Source organism: Eucyclogobius newberryi, unplaced genomic scaffold, assembly GCF_026437365.1.
Source record: "Eucyclogobius newberryi isolate DKJ021-1_F unplaced genomic scaffold, fEucNew1.0.hap1 SCAF_17, whole genome shotgun sequence".
Lineage (NCBI taxonomy): Eukaryota > Metazoa > Chordata > Actinopteri > Gobiiformes > Gobiidae > Eucyclogobius > Eucyclogobius newberryi.
In genome coordinates, this window is record NW_027315801.1 from 10,092,804 (window position 1) to 10,114,026 (window position 21,223).

At 39.4% G+C, this 21,223-nt stretch overlaps 1 protein-coding gene across 7 annotated transcripts in view; it reads left to right on the top strand.

Annotated features, from left to right (window-relative positions):
• The window catches only part of magixb (MAGI family member, X-linked b), a 60,162-nt gene that overhangs the window by 27,284 nt on the left and 11,655 nt on the right, over positions 1–21,223 (top strand). For 4 of the 7 annotated variants that reach the window (XM_072449032.1, XM_072449033.1, XM_072449029.1 and 1 more), the window contains exons 4-12: positions 4,161–4,280; positions 6,246–6,416; positions 10,153–10,345; positions 11,530–11,600; positions 12,689–12,850; positions 16,005–16,518; positions 17,518–18,061; positions 18,158–18,221; positions 18,558–18,959. In XM_072449032.1, coding sequence (XP_072305133.1) covers positions 4,161–4,280; positions 6,246–6,416; positions 10,153–10,345; positions 11,530–11,600; positions 12,689–12,850; positions 16,005–16,518; positions 17,518–18,061; positions 18,158–18,221; positions 18,558–18,959 — 2,241 coding nt within the window. Of the gene's footprint in view, positions 1–4,160; positions 4,281–6,245; positions 6,417–10,152; positions 10,346–11,529; positions 11,601–12,688; positions 12,851–16,004; positions 16,519–17,517; positions 18,062–18,157; positions 18,222–18,557; positions 18,964–20,903; positions 20,966–21,223 lie in introns of all 7 variants that reach the window. The other 3 variants (XM_072449035.1, XM_072449031.1, XM_072449030.1) reach the window with 3 other exon arrangements.

A 21,223-nucleotide genomic window follows, 5' to 3' on the forward strand; every position in this document is an offset into this window, starting at 1 on the left:
CAAAATACTGACTCATGCTACTATGACATATTCATAGTTCATATTTTTATTCAACACATTTTTGGTATTTTCTGTCCCAGTGCATCACATGAATGTATATTTGTCTAATTCAAGTACAAGGAATTTGACCAAAACTCAAATGTGGTAATTTGTTTTGAACTCACCGTAAAGCACCTGATTTTGGGAGTATGGTTTATATCATATAAAACAATGCAAAAGTCTGTTTAGTAAGTATAAAAAAATCTGACACTAATCAATACTGAAATAAGTATCAAACCTAGATACTCATTCTGACGTATCAATGCTTAAAGTGGATGGATGGATAAACAGGACAATTTTACATTTCCTGAATAGTTTTGAAATTATATTGAGCTGTATCAGAACTTGTGTAAGACCACATCTCAACATAAAATAAATACTATTATTTTGGATTTAAAATGTACAGTTTATTATCTTACCATGTGACGAGCTGGCCCCGCTCCAGGGTGTGCCCCGCCTAAGGCCCAAAGTCACTGGGACAGGCTCCAGTCACCCACAACCCCTAATGGGAACAAGAGGTAGAGAATGAATGAGTTTGTATCTAAAATGATAACCTATCCCTTAGTGAATTAAGTTGGACATTTTTAGTCTGGTGACATCACTACAAGCTTAAGACGTCACAGTGGCATCATTTCATTTTTCGTGTGCATCATTTGAATCCCTCTTCCCCTCCCCCCCAAAAGAGTGTCTGAACTGGCAAACTTCAAATTAGCTTTCTGAACTGTAGCTGTCTAATCTTGGTAACCATTTGTGCATGTGCCCTTCAACGATTCAATGTCACGGCTCCATAAAAGACTTGTCTAATTGTCTCCACAATGAGCCAGATAAGAAGCGTCGTCATCGGGATATTTCGGTGCCTCTTCATCCTCCCAAACTGTACAAGTCATTGTTGCAGCTATTTGTGTGCCGGGACTTTGACGGACAGCCCTCTCTTTCTCTCGCGCTCTGTCTCTCTGGGTGTTGATGGGACTTGTGCGTAATTACCTCTTCAATCCCTATCTCAGGCCTCTCCCGGGGGATCAGTAAGCGTTGCCCACGGAGACCGACGGGGACGAGGAACATGTCAATAATCCGCTGCCCCCCCCCTGCTGACATGCCGTATATATCTCCATAGAGGGCGCATAGATAATGAGAGCCTGCTTCATGCCACATCAGCTGGAGAAGCCTGGGGAGTCCTGGGGCGAGGGAAGAATTACGTACATGTCAGAAGTCATCAGTAGATCCGCCACGAGATCTTTATTTCAAAATAGATAGCTGTAAATCCTTGTATGAGGCGCGAGAAGGAAGAGGAGACCCTTGGGTGACTGGTTATTTCCTGTTAAGCAGATGTGGGCCCCGGCTGCTGAAGTGGAGGTGTTTACAGATGGAGAGGCGCCTGATAGCGGCCAATCAAAAGAGGAGCAGACAGGCTCTAATGAGAGGAGAGGAAGACAGGCTTTTCAGGGGGGTCTCGAGACGGAACCAGCTGAAAAATGTGCTTCCACTGGACGCATTTCAACCGCAATGATTCATCTGAGTCATCTTTTTGATTATCCTGTGTTATTTAGTGTTTTCTTTGAAACGGATAACAATTAATCCTCAAAACAGCTTAAATTCATGTGTCCCTTATCCCAACAAAGTATTTTAAGATAGAAGTGGCATGAAAGGTGTCATCGACCTGAAACAGTTAGGATTATGTCTAGGGACCATGTACACTAGGGCTGCAACGATTGATTATTTTGCTATTCAATGAATGTAGATATTGTTCTTTCCATTAATCAACAAGTCGTTCAAGAAAGGCCAAAAATTTTAGATTAGAACAAATTTTGAGCCAAATAAAGCTTGAGTAATGCAGCTTGAGGACATCTTGATCGAGTATGAAACACAAACTTTACTCAACTGTGTCATTTAAGTGTAATTCTAGCGTATCGGAGTCTGCAATAACAATTATTCAACTACTAAATTAGTTGACAATTATCCCTTATACCTGTTTCAGTCCAAATGTATACCCAAAAATAGATACAAACTTTGTAAAATTCTAAAATCCTGGGTTGTTTAAAGTTTTGATAAATTTGGCTAATGGGGGCTCTATGGGGGAACACATTATCCCAATCACCCCAATTACCATTTGGAGCATCAGTGGTGATTAACAGCCCATGTCTTGGCTCTGACTGTGTGTTTTAAAAGGAAATGAGCCAAGATACACCACGAGATAAAACACAAGCGCTTTGCCATGGTTTATTAAATACAAGGGATGCTCTCTCTTTTTATTTGGCAGCCTTAAATATTGATCTACCAGCAGCTTAAAATCACATTTTTCACAACCCAGTTAATTGTTTATTTTTACGTTTTAGTATAAAGGTGTAATGCTAGTTCTTACCTGTGTCTGATTGAGAACTTTTTTGTTTTCTTTTTTATAACAGTTCATGTGAAGTTAAACTATGAACTATTTTTTAAAAACAGCTTTTATCTTCCCAAACTTAACTCATACTTGTCCTGGAGGAGCCTCCTCCTGCTTGTTTCCATGGAAATGTGGTTCCTTTAGTTATAATATTCCATAGTATGGCATAAAATGTATCTATGTGCATGGAGAACGTTCTGAAGTATGTGTTTTAACTTTGTATTTCCATGGAAATCAGCCGGTGACTTTCCACCTCCAGAGAGTTACACACTTTAACTGCCTTTAATTTAAAGCTACTATGTGTCCTTAGAGTCTGAGGACACCTAGTGTTTGAAAAGGTTAAAAAACAAACAAATTACAGTCTTATGCTTGGACTGTAGTATCTGAATTACATGGAACAGCAATATTACTGTTACACTTTATGCCCTAAATAGTGACTAATTAGTCAACCAATCAACTATGAACTCCCCCATTGAGTATTCCATGATGTTCTAAAGCGCAAAGTGGGCTTTTGTATTTACAGTAGAGTCCTGTGTGTCATTGTGGCGAGCCAAGCTGCTCCCTGGACGTCCCGTGCATTAATCATGGGTTTTATAGGCTGTGTGGGTGTGCCCCCTCTGTCGTCATGCGCAGCAGAAGGACACGGATTTGTCCTCAGTTTGGGCTCGCTTCCCTCTGAGTCTTGGGAGAAAGGAATTACTCTTATCAAGGTCAGAGCATGTGGCCCGTAGTTCGTTCTGCAAATGAAGAGCAGCAGGCTTAATGGACAATAAGCTATCATAAACATGACGTCTTTCACACCACGTGTTCAGACATGTTCTTAATGTAATGTCGCCTGAATAGATTGTATCTGGGTTACTGGGACTTGTGTGTAATCACTGCACCTGGTCCAAGTGCATTTATGATTCTGTAAGAGGAAATATAAAGATATTCTGATTATATGTAGAGTGATTTAGCTCAGGATTCATAGTGAGACTCAAGAAGATCTACTTATTCTCTAAAAATGTCTTTTTATAACGCCTAGTTGGTCACATTACAAAAGATTAAGACAATTAAAGTCAATAACAGTTCTTGTTTTGTTTTTTCCATATGTTCTGCACTCAAACAAAGGGCCAGTCTATGTAGGACAGTTAGCGTTTTAGTTACCATTTTGCACCAATAAAAGAATTACATTTAGAACCAGGTGCTTACCAGTCCATATTGTAAAAGTCCACTATATTGTGAGGTTCAGTATCACAACATTACATTTCTATAACACTGAGACTCTCTGAGAAAATCCTTTCCTTGAGGTTTTTGCAGATCAAGGTCAATGTAAATCAATTACAATGACAGACCATTGATCATGTGACCGCTGTATCGTCGCTACGGTGACGGAAAGACTTTAAGACGTCTCCCAGTAGCTCATAAATGTTTAATCATGTTCATATTGATCCGCACGTTATGAAGAAGCAACGCTAAACCATGACATTATCACACTTTGAGGCTTAAATCTGAAATCTATCTCCTGCGTTTGAACAAGTGACACATTTGTTTTTATGTATGAATGCCTTTGCTGTGATTTGTGTTTAATCCTCTCAAATGTTTGCACTATTTATAGTTTGCTGACTTGTTTTGCTTAACTGCTGAGTCATGAGCTCATGAGAGGAAAAGGGCCTGATTAATGGACAAATCAACAGCGCGGGAGTGTAGCCGTGTGTTTGATGCACGAGGTGACATTTTGCCGTCGTCTTCTCCATCACAGGCACGACCCGACAGCCCCGGGTGGGAGAGATATCCGGGATCGACTACAACTTTGTGTCGGTGGAGGAGTTTTTTTCCCTGGAGGAGTCTGGAGCCCTGCTGGAGAGTGGCAAGTTTAAGGGTGAGAGGGATCAAGTGAGGCGGCCGCCATTTTGTGTGTGAGCTCTGCCTTTAATGACAGATTAACCAAGCGCATGAAAACATTTGAGATCCATAATCAAACCAATCCAATGTAAATGAGAAGTGCGACACAAGCAACACCAAAACAGAATTGCAGACACTAATGTTACTAATAAATAACACTCGCATTGGAAATATGAGTAGCAATAAGTAGATACATTATGATTGAATCAAATAGTTTGATTAGATTAGCCTTTATTGTCCCCATAGGGAAATTTGTCCTCTGCTTTGGCCCATCCTTCAACCGTTGCTGCTGGGGCAACCGGTCAGGAGCAGCGCCCGGGGACCTATCTCCAGATCTTGAACTAAAACGCAATTAAGATAAATATATTTAAAATGTTATCACAGAAAAGCTCATTTTTCTTGTTTGTAATTAATGACATCATACTACTAGGAAATTAGCCAGCAACCACTGGACTAAAACACATTTAATGTTAAAGAGTAAAATGAATTGACAATAGAAATATATGAGGACTCCTTTACTTTTGTGTAAATTATGCATACACTTTGGATGGAGTATGTCATTTCCTGTCATTTTCTCCAGATTTTTCTACTTTTCTCCACAAATAGCCACTTGATTGGAGTAAAACTATTATCTCTATTTACAACAGGAATAAATTCACCAAATAAACATTAGAAAATCCTGAAAATCTTTCAAGATAATGCCAATTCACTGTGCACAGAGCGACAAAATGATTGCTTTAAATACCAAGTTAAATACTAAGTTTCTTTTCTATGTCGGACAGGTTAGTTGAAAATGAAAATGGTTCGTACAAAGTAATTGCTATGTCCATATCAAATAAATGAATAAATATTAATGTCACAAGGTGTTATTCACATGTTGTAGACCCTGAGGCTCCCCCTCCTAAAGGTCAGAGTCCTATCTCTGATTAAATAGCTTTGCCGCATAAGCATCCATAATTTATAAGACTATAATGGCACCAGTGAGTATCGTCTTCACCTGCCACTGGTGACATTGACATGATGCCACAGCCGAGTGATTGGGAGGATCAGCAGGACTGTAAATGCCAACAAAAACTGACCTGAACCCAACTGTCTCACACAAAAGAAAGTAATGTCCAAATGCAGTTCTTTTCAGTTCATTATTTAATAGGTTGCATCCACGGGTCAATGTTGGGGAAATACAAATGTCAAAGAGAATCCACAAATGCCCCCATCATATGAGGCTGAAATGACATGTGAGATGTTGTGGGAGTTATTTCATGTAGATAGTTTCAATAATGACATACACTAACCAGGTCAAAACATCTACACTTTCAATACTTACCAGCAGTTTCTAGCTTAGGATTCTTAGCTGTCCTCCATCAATTTTAAACTATAGACTCTTTAGAATATTATAACATCATGCAAACTGTTCAATCAACATGTCGGTAGGTTTTTTCACTATAAAGTGCCTTGCCCAGAGACACAAATGACAGTATATGGTCTGATAAGATTGTATTCAAAAGCCAATTGTATTCAAATTTATTCCATCAAAATTGGTTAAGTGGTTTGGGCTGACAAATCATTTTAATGGTACCATTAAGCACAATGTAATTTAGAGCTGTGGTGTTATATTTCCCCAAGGAGCCTATTGCAACACACATAACAACACACATAACAACACACATAACAACACACATAACAACACACATAACAACACACATAACAACACACATAACAACACACATAACAACACACATAACAGCACACATAACAACACACATAACAACACACATAACAACACACATAACAACACACACAATAAGTCTACAAGGATTTAAAACGGTCTGAAATTGAGGTTTTATCTTTTTTTTTTAATCTCCACATCCAACCGTCAAGAGACTGAGTGAATGACAGAGAGATTTTTTGTATTTTTAAATCCACTGCCACTTTTACGTTTCAGGAAACTATTATGGGACACCGCGCCCCGTTCACATCAGCGCAGACAGCCCGCCCATTACGTACCAGGAACATCGAAATCTGCTCCGAAACTTCCGCACGCGCAGCAAATCCCTCAGTAACCTGGAGAAGAGCGGCGACGACAACAACAGTGAAGAGGACTCGGGTCTGTCAGGCAAGTGCAACTGCACCTGAGGTACACTTTGGATTAAGGGATTTTTTTCAGGGTTGATCTATTTTTTTTGCAATTTTTCAAACAAATATTGCGGTTCAATTTGCATATATTAGGGGTGCGTTTTAACAGAATTAAACTGTGGGATCCAGAATATTAACCCTAAGCGAATTTTCTAATAACGATATTAAAATCTAAAACCTTTGGAAAACATCCGCAAACAAAGGAAACTTCACAAATAGTTTGCCCATGTTTAAAGGGGTTTAAACTGCAAGGTTTTATAAACAAAGGAGACATGATCCTATTTTCTTTGCAGAGGACATTATAAGACCTAAATAATCATAGAAGTATTACGCATAATCATAAATTCTACTTGTCTAAACTTCAGGGTCTGCTGTTCATGTCGGTTATGGGACCATTTTTCTCCCATAGAAGAAATTATTTTACATTCTAACTCTGCAGCCTTAGCAATTTTCTAATTCCAACCCTTCAGCTTGCTGTTGCCATTTGTTGTCAATCACTCGTTGGTACTTGTGTCACTTTAACATCCTCACTAGATGAACACATCAACAGACTCAAGTTTGCACTGGGCAGATGAATGCTGCATTGCCCCACATCGATACCTCGGCTCTCTGATACTCAAATAATCAATCATTAGCATAGTTAGGATGCTCCAAACTCTCAGAGGGGCTGTGGCCTCATCGATCGCTGGATAACCTCCAAAGGAAGGTCAGGCAGCTCCAGATTCTGCAAACAAGGGCCAAAACTAATGCATGGATTAAACGTGTGCAAAGGCATGCCTAAGTATAAGACCGGAAAGCAAGTGCAACGTTATCTGGCAGAAACACAGCTACCCAGTTCTGCAGTGAGATGAGGAGTATGACGGGAGGACACGCTGTACCAGGGAGGTCTGAAGCTATATCAAGTTTCAGTCTTTAGACTTTGGCTTAAAGTCTTAATGTCATATAGTTTTGCTAAATTGACGTCTCTGAACTAATTATAATGTTTTTCCCTCATCTGAAACATCCCTGTGAGTTGTTCGCACCTGTTTGAGTAATATTCAGCTTCTCATAATGTGGAGCTCCTCCTTTTCTGATCATTTAAGTTCTAACAATACTAATTAGAGATCGTTTTTTACTTTATTTGAACAGCTTAATGGCCTTTCTTTTTCCTGACAACACTGGTGTTTGAATCACACCTACATCATATTTAAAGTATCAGAATATGAACTGAAAATGATCAATGCAGCGACGTTCCAAAGTATTTAAATATGCAATATATATCCTGCTTGAAAACTAATCCATGTAGGTACAAATAAAGTAAATATTTGGGATGTAAAACCTTTCGTTAATGCTCAGAGCACTTGTATACAGAGATTGTATTCATATATTTCAAATGCAAGTGATAATAACCTCTAAACATGTTCAGTACTTTGTATCCAGTGTCTTACATACAGGTAGTACATTTAAAAACATCTAAAATTATTGTTATACTTTACCTGCGTGTTCTAGTTTATTCTCAAACCAGATAAACGTAATAACGGGCAAACCAGAGACCCACATAAATAAATCATTTGACTCGCATCTATTCTTTAAAGCTGAGGTGACAGTGAAGAGAAAGTAGAGCAGAGCGGTTGAACAGAAGGTGTGTCTGAGATTAGATCGGGCCAGAAGAGCGCAGCAGTGACACGGGCGGTGGTACGGGAGGCCTGGAGTAAGGAAAAACGACGTGGCAGGACGCCAGGAAGCTGCACGAGATAAAAACGGGGATGGGAAAGTGTGGGAGAAGCAGGCACAGATCCAGACAGTTACAGTCCAAACAAACACACACAGGTACAAAAAACAATATGTAGAGCAGTGAAAATAGCTTGAATTCGGTACAAATTGTTTTGATGGACTTGATCAGTGGTTCTCTTATGGTGGTACAAGGGCTCCTTCAGGTGGTGGAGTCCTCTGCAGTTCATTTTAAGCCACATTTTAACTGGTATTGCAATTGTTTAGTCTTTATTTTTAGTCTTTATATTTTAGACCTGGTTTAGACCTGGTTTGGATCTGATTTAGTCCTGGTTTAGACCTGGTTTAGACCTGGTTTGGATCAGATTTAGTCCTGGTTCGAAAAGCTGGTGAGGTACTTTGTGTGAAAAGTTTCGGGATATTTCTGACTTGTTTCAATACATTACTCCTTAATTCAAGCTAAATTATTCAATATAGTGATGCCACGATACTTAGATTCCAACATGATTTTAATACTTATGCCCGATAGTCAATCCCAATTTTTTATACAACAATGAGCATTAAAACACTGCTCATAGAATGTGTTTTTCAACACAAAATAAGAGACAAATCTACATTATTAGCATGTAGCATTTTACTAGCTCTGATAAGTAACAGATAATACATAATGTTTATATATTTTTTTCACAAATGACTATCTAATAATAGTCGCTTTGGTGGTAGTTTCAGTATTGATTAGAATCTGAGTATTGTTTTTTCCAGTGGAGCAAGAAAATAGAACTTACCCTATTGACATATTTGGGTTCATATTTCAGACTAAATTATCGATGACCAGTGGATAACATCATGAAACAAGTTAAATATTTTACACCATTTCCAAAGGTCAGAGTATTATACCTTTTAAATGGGAAAAAAGTCCTCAAAATATCACGTATGAACAGGAAACTAAAACTCACAAATGAGCAATTAAATCTGAAACAAACAGTATTACAAATATAATCAAGCATAGATATTTAATGTTGTTTCATCTAATGCAGTGCAGGGGACAGTGAGGCTGGTCTGTTGCTGATGCCAAACTGATGGATGGAATCAGTGATGTCATAGGACGCCCCACTGAATTTTAAACTTTAGATTCACGCTGAAGGACAGTCACAAGGACGGTGGCCCAAAAAAGAAGCTGTACTTTACACTGCAAAATGTAGAATCTAGTTAGTTGAAATGACTTGTATTAAGAATATTTTTCTTTGGGTAGTTTTGACTTGACAAGTAAAATGATCAATATATCAAGACCTTTTGAACTTAAAATATGAAATGAGTCGATCCTTTTACATCACTTGTCAAATCAAGCTGATGCAGGCATTATGAACTTTCTTGGATATTTTTTGCAGTCTACAGTTAGTCAGATAAAAGTACACGGTCACACACTCCTCAGGTAGAAAACAAAGCCGCTAAAGTTGCTGATCTCAGGCTTTTTACATGACTTCATCCTTCGCCAAAGACTTGCCGCAATCAGCATATCCACACATTCTTATATTTCTGTATTTGCAGAAACAATATTTGTTCTAGAAAGAATACATAACTTTGACAGAAGAGGAAGACTTAAAGTGGTTGTAGTCTTAGCCAGATGAAGGAAATCTGTGTAATGAAATTCCTAAACTCTCACCTTCGTCGAGGCAAATGAAAACGTCAATATCGACTCATAATTCAATAAAAGACAAATGAACAATATTATTTTGGACTAGTAGGAACTATTCTCTTTACTGCTACATTTAAACTGTTAAGGGTCGTTGAAGATACAAAGTGTTTTAATGATACTATTCATTGATTGCAACTCATTTAATTCACAATATGTTTAGTTTAAAAAGGGTTTTTAGGGTTTTTTAAGTGTTTTCATATGATTTTATTTTTATCTCATTATTTTCTGTAGCAGTATATTGCATTTCAGAGTTATCGTGACAGGCAGAGCTTTGTCTGTTTGTACAATAAAGTGTGTGTATCCATTGCAGCAGGTGTCAGTAGCAGCGCTCCTTTCAGCCACAGATCGCCCAGTCGGCGGCGAGCGTCCAGCGCAGAGGACGGGCATATCACCTACAACTACAACGGCCTGAGGAGCAGCAGGAGGGGCGGCAGCTTCAGGGGCATGGTGTTCGACCACTGGGACCAGGCCTTCAGCGACCCGGGGAGAACCAGCTACACCGAGTAAGTGTCGGCCACTCAGAAAGACGTCTGTGAATCACTTTAGTCACGATGCTAACATTCTAAACATGATATTAGGGCAAAGAAAAAGCTTCCCTCAAAACTGATTTTGTGTAAAGATGCAACGAAAACACTGATTATTGCTAAGATACAGATATAAGTCACAGAGAATTCTTGTTTGTTTGAATCTCCATATTTTTATTATTATAATCGTAATTGTATATAGCTTTCGACACAGAAAAGTAATAGTTTCTTTAATGATGCACTATGTAACATTTCTGGTAAAGGGCCCACTTCCTGCTTGAGTTGTAAAAAGCATTGAACGAAAGTGTATAATTGTACTAATAGGTACTAAAACTTTTAAAACCACACCACAAGGTACTATTTTTTGTGTGTTAAATGACATTATATTGTTTTAAAATGGAGCGTTGTATCACCATTGTTTGAAATTGTAGTATCATGATAACACTACTACCTGCGCGTGTCCATGGAGATGTTGTTGCTGTTCCTGGAATGTTCCAAAGTATGGCATTAAACGGATCCATCTCCATGGAGACACGCAGCCACAAGTTACAGCTAGAATCTGTGGAAATAAATAGATGTGTTTGATGTCACATTGTGGAACGTTGCTGACATTTCTTATTGTGTGGTCATCAAACTACTTCTGAAAATGTCAATACTGTTCATAGTATCGATCAATCATATTACGTGCTCAAGAGAGTTTCTAGTTTCAACACTAGGTTTGTATCTGTTTGTGTTGATACGCAGGAAAAGGTTCAATAGTGCAGTTGCAATAAGATCATTTAACAACACTATTTTAGACAATCGAATGTAATTTTCAACACAAAATAATAGTAGTTTGTAGTTCTTCCACCTCATACTAGTTCTGAGATTCAAAAATGATTCCAAAACGATGCAGTTTTTTTTGTTATTTCATCATCTACACTATCTAGTTTAGCTTTTTCTACACCACTTTTTTTTTATCAGTTAGTATTCGGGTATAGATGATTTTGACAACCTCCGCAGTGAACACAGATGAGCCGCACACGCCACTTGTCGAGACTATTTATAACAGCCAGCCCTGATCACTATTGTGTATTCTGTATCAGTGCAATATAATCTCCCATTGCCATTATGTCTGTGAAGAGGCTGACTTTTCTTTGCCCCGCGCCTCTTGTCTCTCAAAGCAGCGTCCCAAAGAGAAGCAGCTGGCAGAGTCCTCGAGCTCCGAGCAGGGAGACGGTCTGCAGAAACGAGTGTGAGTGAGCCCCCTTGTTCCTTGTGCGACTTTGGCGTCTCTCCGCAGCTGTAATGACTGAAACACGACTGACACATTTAACTGCTCCAACTGCCTAATGGAGCCTACATATTTATCAAGGAAGTAACGCGCCCAGCCAGCTTGATAGAGTCAAATGAAATGGAATGAGCTTTCAGATGAACAGCGACGTGATTAAGGACTAAAGCTCCGAGCGGCTGGAAAAGGGCCAGAGTCACTGAGGTTGGCACGGCGATGACGTGTGCCGGGCCATGATGCGACAGTGGGCAGCATTTCATAACTCGGGTCACGTGATCAAAGGGATTTGCGGGAGCGATAGGACGTGATACGTTTATTTGTTGATTTGACGTGACGGATGGTACATTAAAAAAGCCATCTGTTGTACTGTACTAATGTAGTCGTCTCTGGAACATGCAGTGCACCTCTGTCACCAGTAGAAGTCACTGTCATCTATATTTTGGTTACACGAGCGAGGAAATGTACTCATATAGAAAAATCGTATAAACTAATCAAGCTGTTATGTATTTTTAGCGTGGAATGCATTGCTTTGCAGTAAAACATCTGGATTGAGTCGTTGTCGAAACTGTTATGTTGAAGATATTTGTCTTGCATAACTTAGTAGGGTCAGTCAACTGGATTAGATTTCAAAGATATTAATGGATTTTGTTTGAGTGCAATCTTTCAACCAATCACTGCTCGTTTATTTTTGCAAAGCACTAACTCCGCCATCTGTCTGTTGCCCATTGTGTCACTTTTCCTCAAAATGTAAATCGCATTTATTCCTCAAAAACATTTTAATTGTAATTAGTTTTATTTATCATCTACCAAGGGTGTGACAATATCAAAGTGTGGTGTTTTATAAATGAGGTGATTACGATTATTGTGAGGAGAAATATCACGGTTTTACGATTATTCACAATTGTCGACACTATGACCAGCTTTATGGAATCAAACAAAAAATCACTTTTTTGGAGAACTCATTGTTGCTGCTTACGATTCTCACGATTGTAGTTTCCTTTTAGTTCGATTATCGGTTAACTGAATAACCTTGGCATCCCTAACGTCCACAGGGTTCACGGAGCAGCCGTCGGAGCTCAGAGGTTTCCCGGTCCACACGTACATCGTGAAGGGCTCCAGAGGGTTCGGCTTCAATATTGTGGGTGGCAGTCGAGCTGGAGAGTTTCTGCAAGTCTACAGCGTGACGCCCAACGGCCCGTCCGCTCTCAAAACAGGTAAAAGTTTAATGAGGTAATAAGGTCTGCAAAACTACTCCATGAATTTAAATCAAGTCAGTGCCTCAGTGTTTGAAAAGTTGAGGAAAATCGCAAAGTAAAAGTAAAATCTTGGGTTGTTTTTAGGTTCTGTAATATGATGATGAAAGCTGCAGATACTGTGAATGATCGTGGAACTATGAGGACATGTTCTGTTTAAAAGCAGTCACACTCGGACATAACCTGTTATCATGAAAATGGAGCAGAGAAAGCTTATTCAATAGACGAGAGACATCAGTGCATTTCAAACTTTTGATACACCTGATTTACACTGTATAATACTTATGTTTGTAAGTGCTTAGTATGTTTTAGGCCATTGTAGACTTTACTGTTCAATAGAGAGAGGCTGATGTGAGGCTGTGGCTTCTCTTATTCCACTGACACTGAAGTGGATTTGATTGTTAAAACTTCCCTGAAACTTTCTAAAACTTTTTACCTAAACTCCCAATGTCTTTGCCACAACCACAATCGAGAAAACTTGAGTGAATCTGGTGATTTGACTGTTTATTAGCTCCACTGGAAGCATTGCTCTGTTAGTGATGTTGTGTTTTCTACTGTAGTATACTATACTTACTTACTATAGGTTAACCTATAGTAACCATGGCAGCCATGTTGTGGTGGAAAATGTTACTGAAGAAGGCATACAAACTAATAGGGAATTTAACTTTATATATTATAAATACTTAAATAATTTGACTTGTTTGTCTTTCTACTTTATCTAATGCTCATAATCTACCAAACTAATGTGAAAAAAGTCTTGACTTGAACATACTTTTAATTTTAGGTGATCAATTCTTAATTTTAATTGTCATGAAATAATAATCAATAGTTGCGTTCATGGTGTTCTTAAGGTGAATATTAATTTTCATAATTCAGAGAAACATGTCCTGACAGACACAGGTAGAGTTCTCTGCTTCATAAGGATCACAGACACACCATTATATGTTCATTTCAACACTTTGATCCATTAATTGTATCACACTGTTTTACATTATCCCCACTTACAAGATGGCTGCCGCTATTGCCACAGCATCAGAACCAACTGTCAGTGGTTGTGACATATGTAGAGGTAATTCATTACCTGTTACCTAGCAACCATACTGTACACCAGAGGGATTCATTTTAGAAATGGGCCTGTTCTTCCTGTCATGTTTCATTTATTCAACTTTTCTTCCCGATCCTGGGACTTGCCACTTGGATTGGTGTAAAACAATAGTCAGTATTTACCACAGCTACTATCCCACTAAATCTGAATAGGTCAGATTCACAGAACTTTTTTAAAAATATACATACAATATAATACATATATATTTTTAATTCAAAATGTCACATACAAACATAAATTTGATTCTGAATTGGAAACTGATGTATAGTTTAAAATGTAGCAAAAGAACACGTCAGAATTGATCATAGAATTGACCTATTGAACTATGAAATGCAAATTACTGGACCCATCAACATAAACAAAAACTGGCGTAGAGGTCAACGTCCTCATTGTCAACACAAAATAACTGATGAATTCATGAATAGCTTTGACTTGTGGACCTGTTCCCAAGTAAAAAAAATCATAAGGTCCTTAGATTTTTAGTTCTGATATGACTTTCAAAAACAGTGAACGTCGTTGTCATCATATTCTAGACCTAATAATACAGCCAAACCGAATAACAACCAAAGAATATGATACTATATGAAACCTTGCAATCTTAGAAAATTATCATAAAGATTGTATATACAAAACTTTCGATGTACAACACACATAATATCATTTTGTTTGACTATCTTTATTGTTGTACTTGTATGAAATTTCCCTGCTCCTGCTTCAAGTTTACAATCACAATAAGTTGTTAATCCTCAGAGCCTCTGCTAATCCCTCTATCAAAGCGCATATGGGAAAGTACATATCCAGAACACACACGCACACATACATTTTATTACTGTGATAAGCCACGTCACCGGCTGATCCAGTTCATATCTGTTAATAGGCTGGTTTAGAGGGATTAGTGCTGTGGATTTGTAGACTCGAGCACAAAAACTCACTCACACACACACACACACACACACACACACTTTCATTTGCAAACTCACTTATCAGCACACTCTCTAGAATAAGAATACGCTTTCACAGCATCAGTAAAAAAGCAATACTGGTCAATCAAAATTCCAAATTCCCTTTCCGTAGATAATAAAGTGTATCTTGATTTGAATTGGGGTCAACAAAAAGCTGTAAAAGTGCTCAATCTGATCTCACTACTCTTAAAATAAAATAAAGGTAAAGCTTTAAAATCATAAAATAGTAATAAATAAGGAAAAATAGAGGATTTAGTTGCAATCATTTCTAAACATAAACATTATATGTTTAGATCATAAAATAATCGTACATACTACAATCTCTTGTAGAAAAGTTTAAATAGTAATAATCTGGACACAATTTTTTTTTAGAAAAACAATGTCCAAATGACAACTGAATCCTTTTCTATGATGGAACACTCCTGGTCGAATGAGGGATTACACCGACTTGATATTACAATCTCCCTAGAGACTTAGACAATAGTATAAACTGTTGGGAGTTACTTTGGCTAATTTTTTGATGTTAAAACTCCATTTGTACTTTATTTCTTTGGCATTTTATTTAGCATTCATGTTTTGTTTAAGACAAGAAGATTAGAACTGATTTATAAATGTAATATTTGTTTAGCAAATTTATATAATATTCCATAAATGAAAGTTATGCTAATGTATGTATAGAGGTATGCAATGTTTTGTAATTTTGATATTATTGTGAAAGTTGTTTTAAAGAATTTGAAAATTGAGTACATCATTATAGGAAAAAAAATCCTACAAAAAGAACAGATTAAAGTCAAAATGAAGAAAGTGATGTTGTAAACTTTCAAATAGGGGTATAAAGATAGTTCAACACTTTGGTGATTAGTTTTACAGACATTTTTCAACCACATGTTTTATCAAATTTCTTTTGGATTGACATATCATCTGACTATCTTTATCAGGATCCGGACACAAAAAATATCAGGAGATTCATTTTTGTCAATTCCGCTCAGCCCTTCTTACGTGTGCAAAAGTTAAAGTTTTCGTTTCCCTCCTTTGTTCCTGTCTGTAGCGGACATCTTGGTGTACCTCAATGACGTGTGCGTGCTGGGCGTGTCCCATAAGGAGGTGGTGGAGATGCTTAAGTCGGTGCCAGTGGGTCACACCGTCGACGTGGAGATCAGGAGAGGTTACCCCATGCTCTACAACCCCGACGGCTGCCCCAAACAACCCGCACCCAGGATGATGGACAACGGAGACCCCATCGTACCCCCCACCACGGTCCAGCCTCAGTCCCTGAATCACCACCACCACCACCACCTACCTCGGCCCCCGACCCCCCAGAGCCAGCACTTTACCTTTAACGGCGTCCACAACGAGGCCAGTTACATGGAGCCCCTGGACGCCAACGGAAACGCGGCGTATTACAGGCACTCGTACAGACGCTCCAGCATGAGCAACGCGGTGCACTCTTCGCCCCCGCGGCCCCCCCGGTCTGTGAGGAGTTTAGCCCGGCTGCAGTCGTTTGACCCCACCATGGCCAGTCAGAGTGACAGTGAGGTGGTTTCGGCTCTTGGCTCGCACAGGTAGAGATTGCCAATTACATGACCATGTTCTAGAAGTTTTGCCCTGGTTTGTATCTTGATATCTGTGTAAATATTGGTCCTGTCCACGAGAAACAAAACAAGCTCAAATGAGATTAGTGCAACTTTAGCGCATTTGTTAAATAAAAAAAAAATAGAAACCCATGATTTGTTTTCCAGTTTTAGAATTGAATGCAGTTTAAATGGTACAATAAAAGTACAAAATATTGCATATGCAATTTTAAAAGAAACGTCCTCAAAGACAAAAACACAAATGTTGAGCTGGATCAATTTTAATATTGACACCATCTTCAAGAAATAATTATTCAACTACAGTTCAGAATCAGTGAATATTATTTACAATGTACAGTTTGCTGTTTAAGTGTCAGATCGCAGATTTGTTGACCTGGTTTATTGTTAATATCTCTTCCATCCACATGAAAAAAAAACTGGCATAGAGTCTGATGTCTTCGCTGCCGGGATAGATAAACTAAAGTGAAAATATTTATTTCATAATAGCTTCTTAATAAGTGGTGACATTATTCAAAAGACATGAATGTTGTCAGTTTAAACGACTTCAAGCCATAATAATAATATGGCAAGTTTATGTAGACAATCTTTAACAAATAATGATTAAGTTCAACACTTGTGGCTCATAAATCTGGGTATTTCTTTCAAAAAAGCTAAATATGAAGGACAGTAACAGTATAGCTCAAGAATTAATTTTGAATATCTTGATTTCAGTGTGTACTGGCAAAGCTGAAACAATAACTGATTCTCATTTACATACATTAGAGTCATTACATAATAAATGCCGAAGTAAAACCACCAATGCATTTAAGTGTAACTTATTTTTCAGTTTCAGGTTATCAGTTTAAGTGATTTTGCATATTGAAACAGCTATCTTACCACGCAGACATTACAATCATTACAGGCCATCGCTGTTCATTAACTTCGCAGTGACTGTTTACTAAATCTGATTTTCTTTCTCTTTCCCATTAGGGCTTCAATGATTCGTAACCACAACAATAACTCCCTCTCGACGCCGCCGCCCCTTTTGCGCTACGGAACGTACAAATCATCCGAGAGCGACTTATCCACTTGCACACTGTCCCGCCTGCCCATGCCCCAGTCGCCACGGAGACCCTCATCGTCCCCCGGCGGTCCTAGGACGCCCCACCTGCTCCGACCCAGCCCCTCACACACCAGGCGACCCCCGACGCCCGACAGCCCGTACTACACCAATGTGAACGGGTACCACGGCATGCCCAGCCCCTCCGCCAGCCCCAGCAGCGTGTCCTCGGCCGGGGCGATGAGTTTGGGCAGCGATCAGGACAACAGGAGCCGGGGGGAGCTGGTGCCGGTGGTCCTGGGACAGTCAGCGGCAGAGAGGGGTCTGGGGTTTAGCATGATGGCGGGGGGCCTGGGAGGACGGTTGGCAATCGTGAAAAGAATCCTGGACAGGGTGCAGTGCAACTCCTTACAGCCAGGGGATGCTATTGTCAAAATAAATGGTGCTGATGTGCAGAGTCTCAGTGTTGCGCAGGTATATAACGTAATAAAGTATATCGATCTAAAACAACACATGCTCTCTCTTCTGTACCATCATGTTATAATAATATTCATCTTTGTGTGTTCTTAGATACAAACAATCCTTCAAGAACACACCAAACAGGGGGAAGTGATCCTGCTGGTTTATCGTGGAGGTATAAAACTTCAGTAAATATGATGTGGGCTGAGCAGTCCCAGTGGCAGACTATAATTTACTATGTTGTTTGTTTGAGTGGGATCTCACAAATGTATATTTATAATTTGGCTTCAATACATACACCTTCAGCAAAACAAACAAAATCAATTAACAACCTTTCATACAAGTGTTAATGGAGTTGTTCCAACATTCTTATTATTTGAATTCTTACATTTTACAAATCCATGTTATGTTCCAAATATTGTAGTTTTACTTTTCTGTGGCCAATCTACAAGCACAGTAATATGAAAATAGTTGAATTGTAGATATACTGAGTGTATGTTGTTCTTCACAGGTATCTACCACTCCCCCAACTCCTCTCGCAGACTCCCCCCTCTGCTGCTGCGTCCCCCTCCTCCACCTGTGGGCTCTGAAAACTCTATGTTTCCAGACTGTCTGCCTTTGCCTCGCAGGTGCAACAGCACCCCTCCCTCTCCGGTCCCCTCTCGCTCCTCTCTGATCCAGAGCACCAGTTTCCTGGAGTGCATCCCTGTGACCCTGACCATGGAGCCCAAAGACTGGCTGAACACAGGCCTGGAGGACGATGTAGCGGATGTGACCCTCCCTGACCCAGCACTGGAGACCAGACCAGGTGAAACCGCACGGCCTTTCCGAGGCTTTGACGTTGAGCTGAGGAGAAAACCTGGAGAAGGTTTTGGGTTTGTCATCGCCTCTCAGGACGTGGAGAATGGCAAAGGTAAGTTCTGCTCCTTAAAGGCCTTCTTTCTTGCTCTGCATTTGAAGCTTATGCTTTATGGCCTAACAATTTGGTTTCCTGCCAATTGAAGTGACTTTATGTGGATGTCCTTGTGCCAAACTTCCCTTTAGGTAATTACATATTAAAGCGGTAACTGTGGCCTCTGGCCACCGGTGAGTCATGAGTGCATCAGCAGCTTTCTTTTGAAAATATGTTTTTTCCAGAGGCTTAGTTTTATTAAAATGTGATATGGTCCAGTGAAGTTTTGGCCTGTAGAAAGAGCTCTTTAAAGGACATTTCCACGTCATTGTTTTATAGTAAGCTCTCTGGGCAAAGCGCTTAAGAATCATGTTACAACTGTATTACTTTTTAAAAACTTGACAATTCCATAAAAATTAAGACTTGTAAGTTAACTTGTGCAATACACTGTATACATTTAACCTTATATGTATTTATTGTTGTCCTGTTCATACCCATTGTCACCTATTGTACATAGATCATTTATAAATCCATATCCACATTTCTATAGTTTAAAGGTTCAATCCTGTTTAATTGTTGAGTTTATCTTTAACCACACACCTGGCCTTATATATTCAAAGTCTATAAACCTCAATTGTTTTCCCTGAATATATCTGATACACAGTGTATCAGTGATTTTGTGATTCAGAGGTTGTTTTTGGCTTATCGTAGTGCAGCCGTACCGCGTTTCCACAAAGGAGGAACTCATGAAACTGCGGAGAACAGTCGTCTTACCCGGAGAGCGTCACGTTATCCCGTCGCAATACTGACCTAACCTAATACTGATGTGCAATTCTGTCGTATGTGCAATTGCTGTTGGAATTCATGTGCAATTCATGTGCAATTACTGTGAAATTCATGTGCAATCTATGTGCTGTCGTGACACATATTCATGTGCAATTACTGTCGGGATCACATGCAATGGTATTTATTTATTTATTTGTCTATGGGAGTTTTTATTTATAGGAGATCTTCTACTGAAAGTGTTTTTCAGACTTCCTATAAGTGATCTGTTCTTCTGTATCTACCTCTGTATTTACCTGCGTTGCACCACTGAAATTTCCCCATGTGGGACAATAAAGGAATATCTTATCTTATCTTATTAGATGTTATGTGAGATGTGATGGGGTTTGACGTGTTTTACACTTTTTGGCCCTGTTTTGTTGTTCTTGCATATTCACAGAATCCTCACGTTAACCTTCCCTGTCAAATCTCTGTCTCCATTGACTTGACAGGAGTATAATGCTAGTTTATGTCCTCTGTGAGACTGTGGCACATCCCATTAAGCTTTAGGAGGCGTGTCTATACTGAGCAGGTCAACCGCAGCCCTCGTAAGATCCATTACCTCATGTTGGCGTTCCCTGTTCCACTCTTATGCGGCTCAATTTTCTTTGTGCTCTGCTTGAACACTTATTTATGTTTTCACTGTGACATTACGCACCTGTCTCCGCTGTGAAACAAAAAGACATACTGTTGCCGCAACCTTCATCACACCGTTTGTCCTCATTGTCCACATTAACTGCATTGCCTCCACACGATACACACAGCGGTTCGTTTGTCCTCACGTGTTTTCACTCTTCCTTCCTTCCTCTGCGCTTGTCTCGCCTTCCACTCCTGCAGCTCCTGCCCACTCTCTCCGCCGCTCACACCACTCTGCAGTAAAAGCATCCAGTCTGCTTTTTCAAAAGATTAAACTCTGCCCCACTCGTACTCGTACTCTCCCTCCCTCCACTTCATCTCTATCTCTCCTTTCGTCCGTCGCTTTCTGACCCCCCCCCAAATGCTACAGTGAACATTTGCGGCGCGTAGGAGCAACAGAGGGACACGCCACTGGGGGATACTTAACCTGTCATTCAGTGTTGCATGCAAACCCAACGCTAGCATCCCTCTGCCACCTGGATTTTATATTTTGTTTGTTTTTGCGAGCCCACAAAAAGCCATGCTGGAGCGACTACAGTCTGCTTTGAAAACTGTGAAGGAGTCCAGACGTAATTATTTGCTTATTACTTTGTGCAAATGTGTGTTTATGCAATTTCAACCACGTCTTTAAAGTTTTTCCTGCAGAAGGCTCGTTTTGTGCATGCACGGGGCGTCACGCTTTGCTGCATGGATAAAATAATCAATCAGAACTTTACTATAATGGCTTTGTTGACATGTCGTGTTACGTTTTTGTGCAACATCAGGAAGTGGTGGAATGAATGAACTTTATTGTCATTTCAATGCGAGCTCGCAGCCACAAATCAATG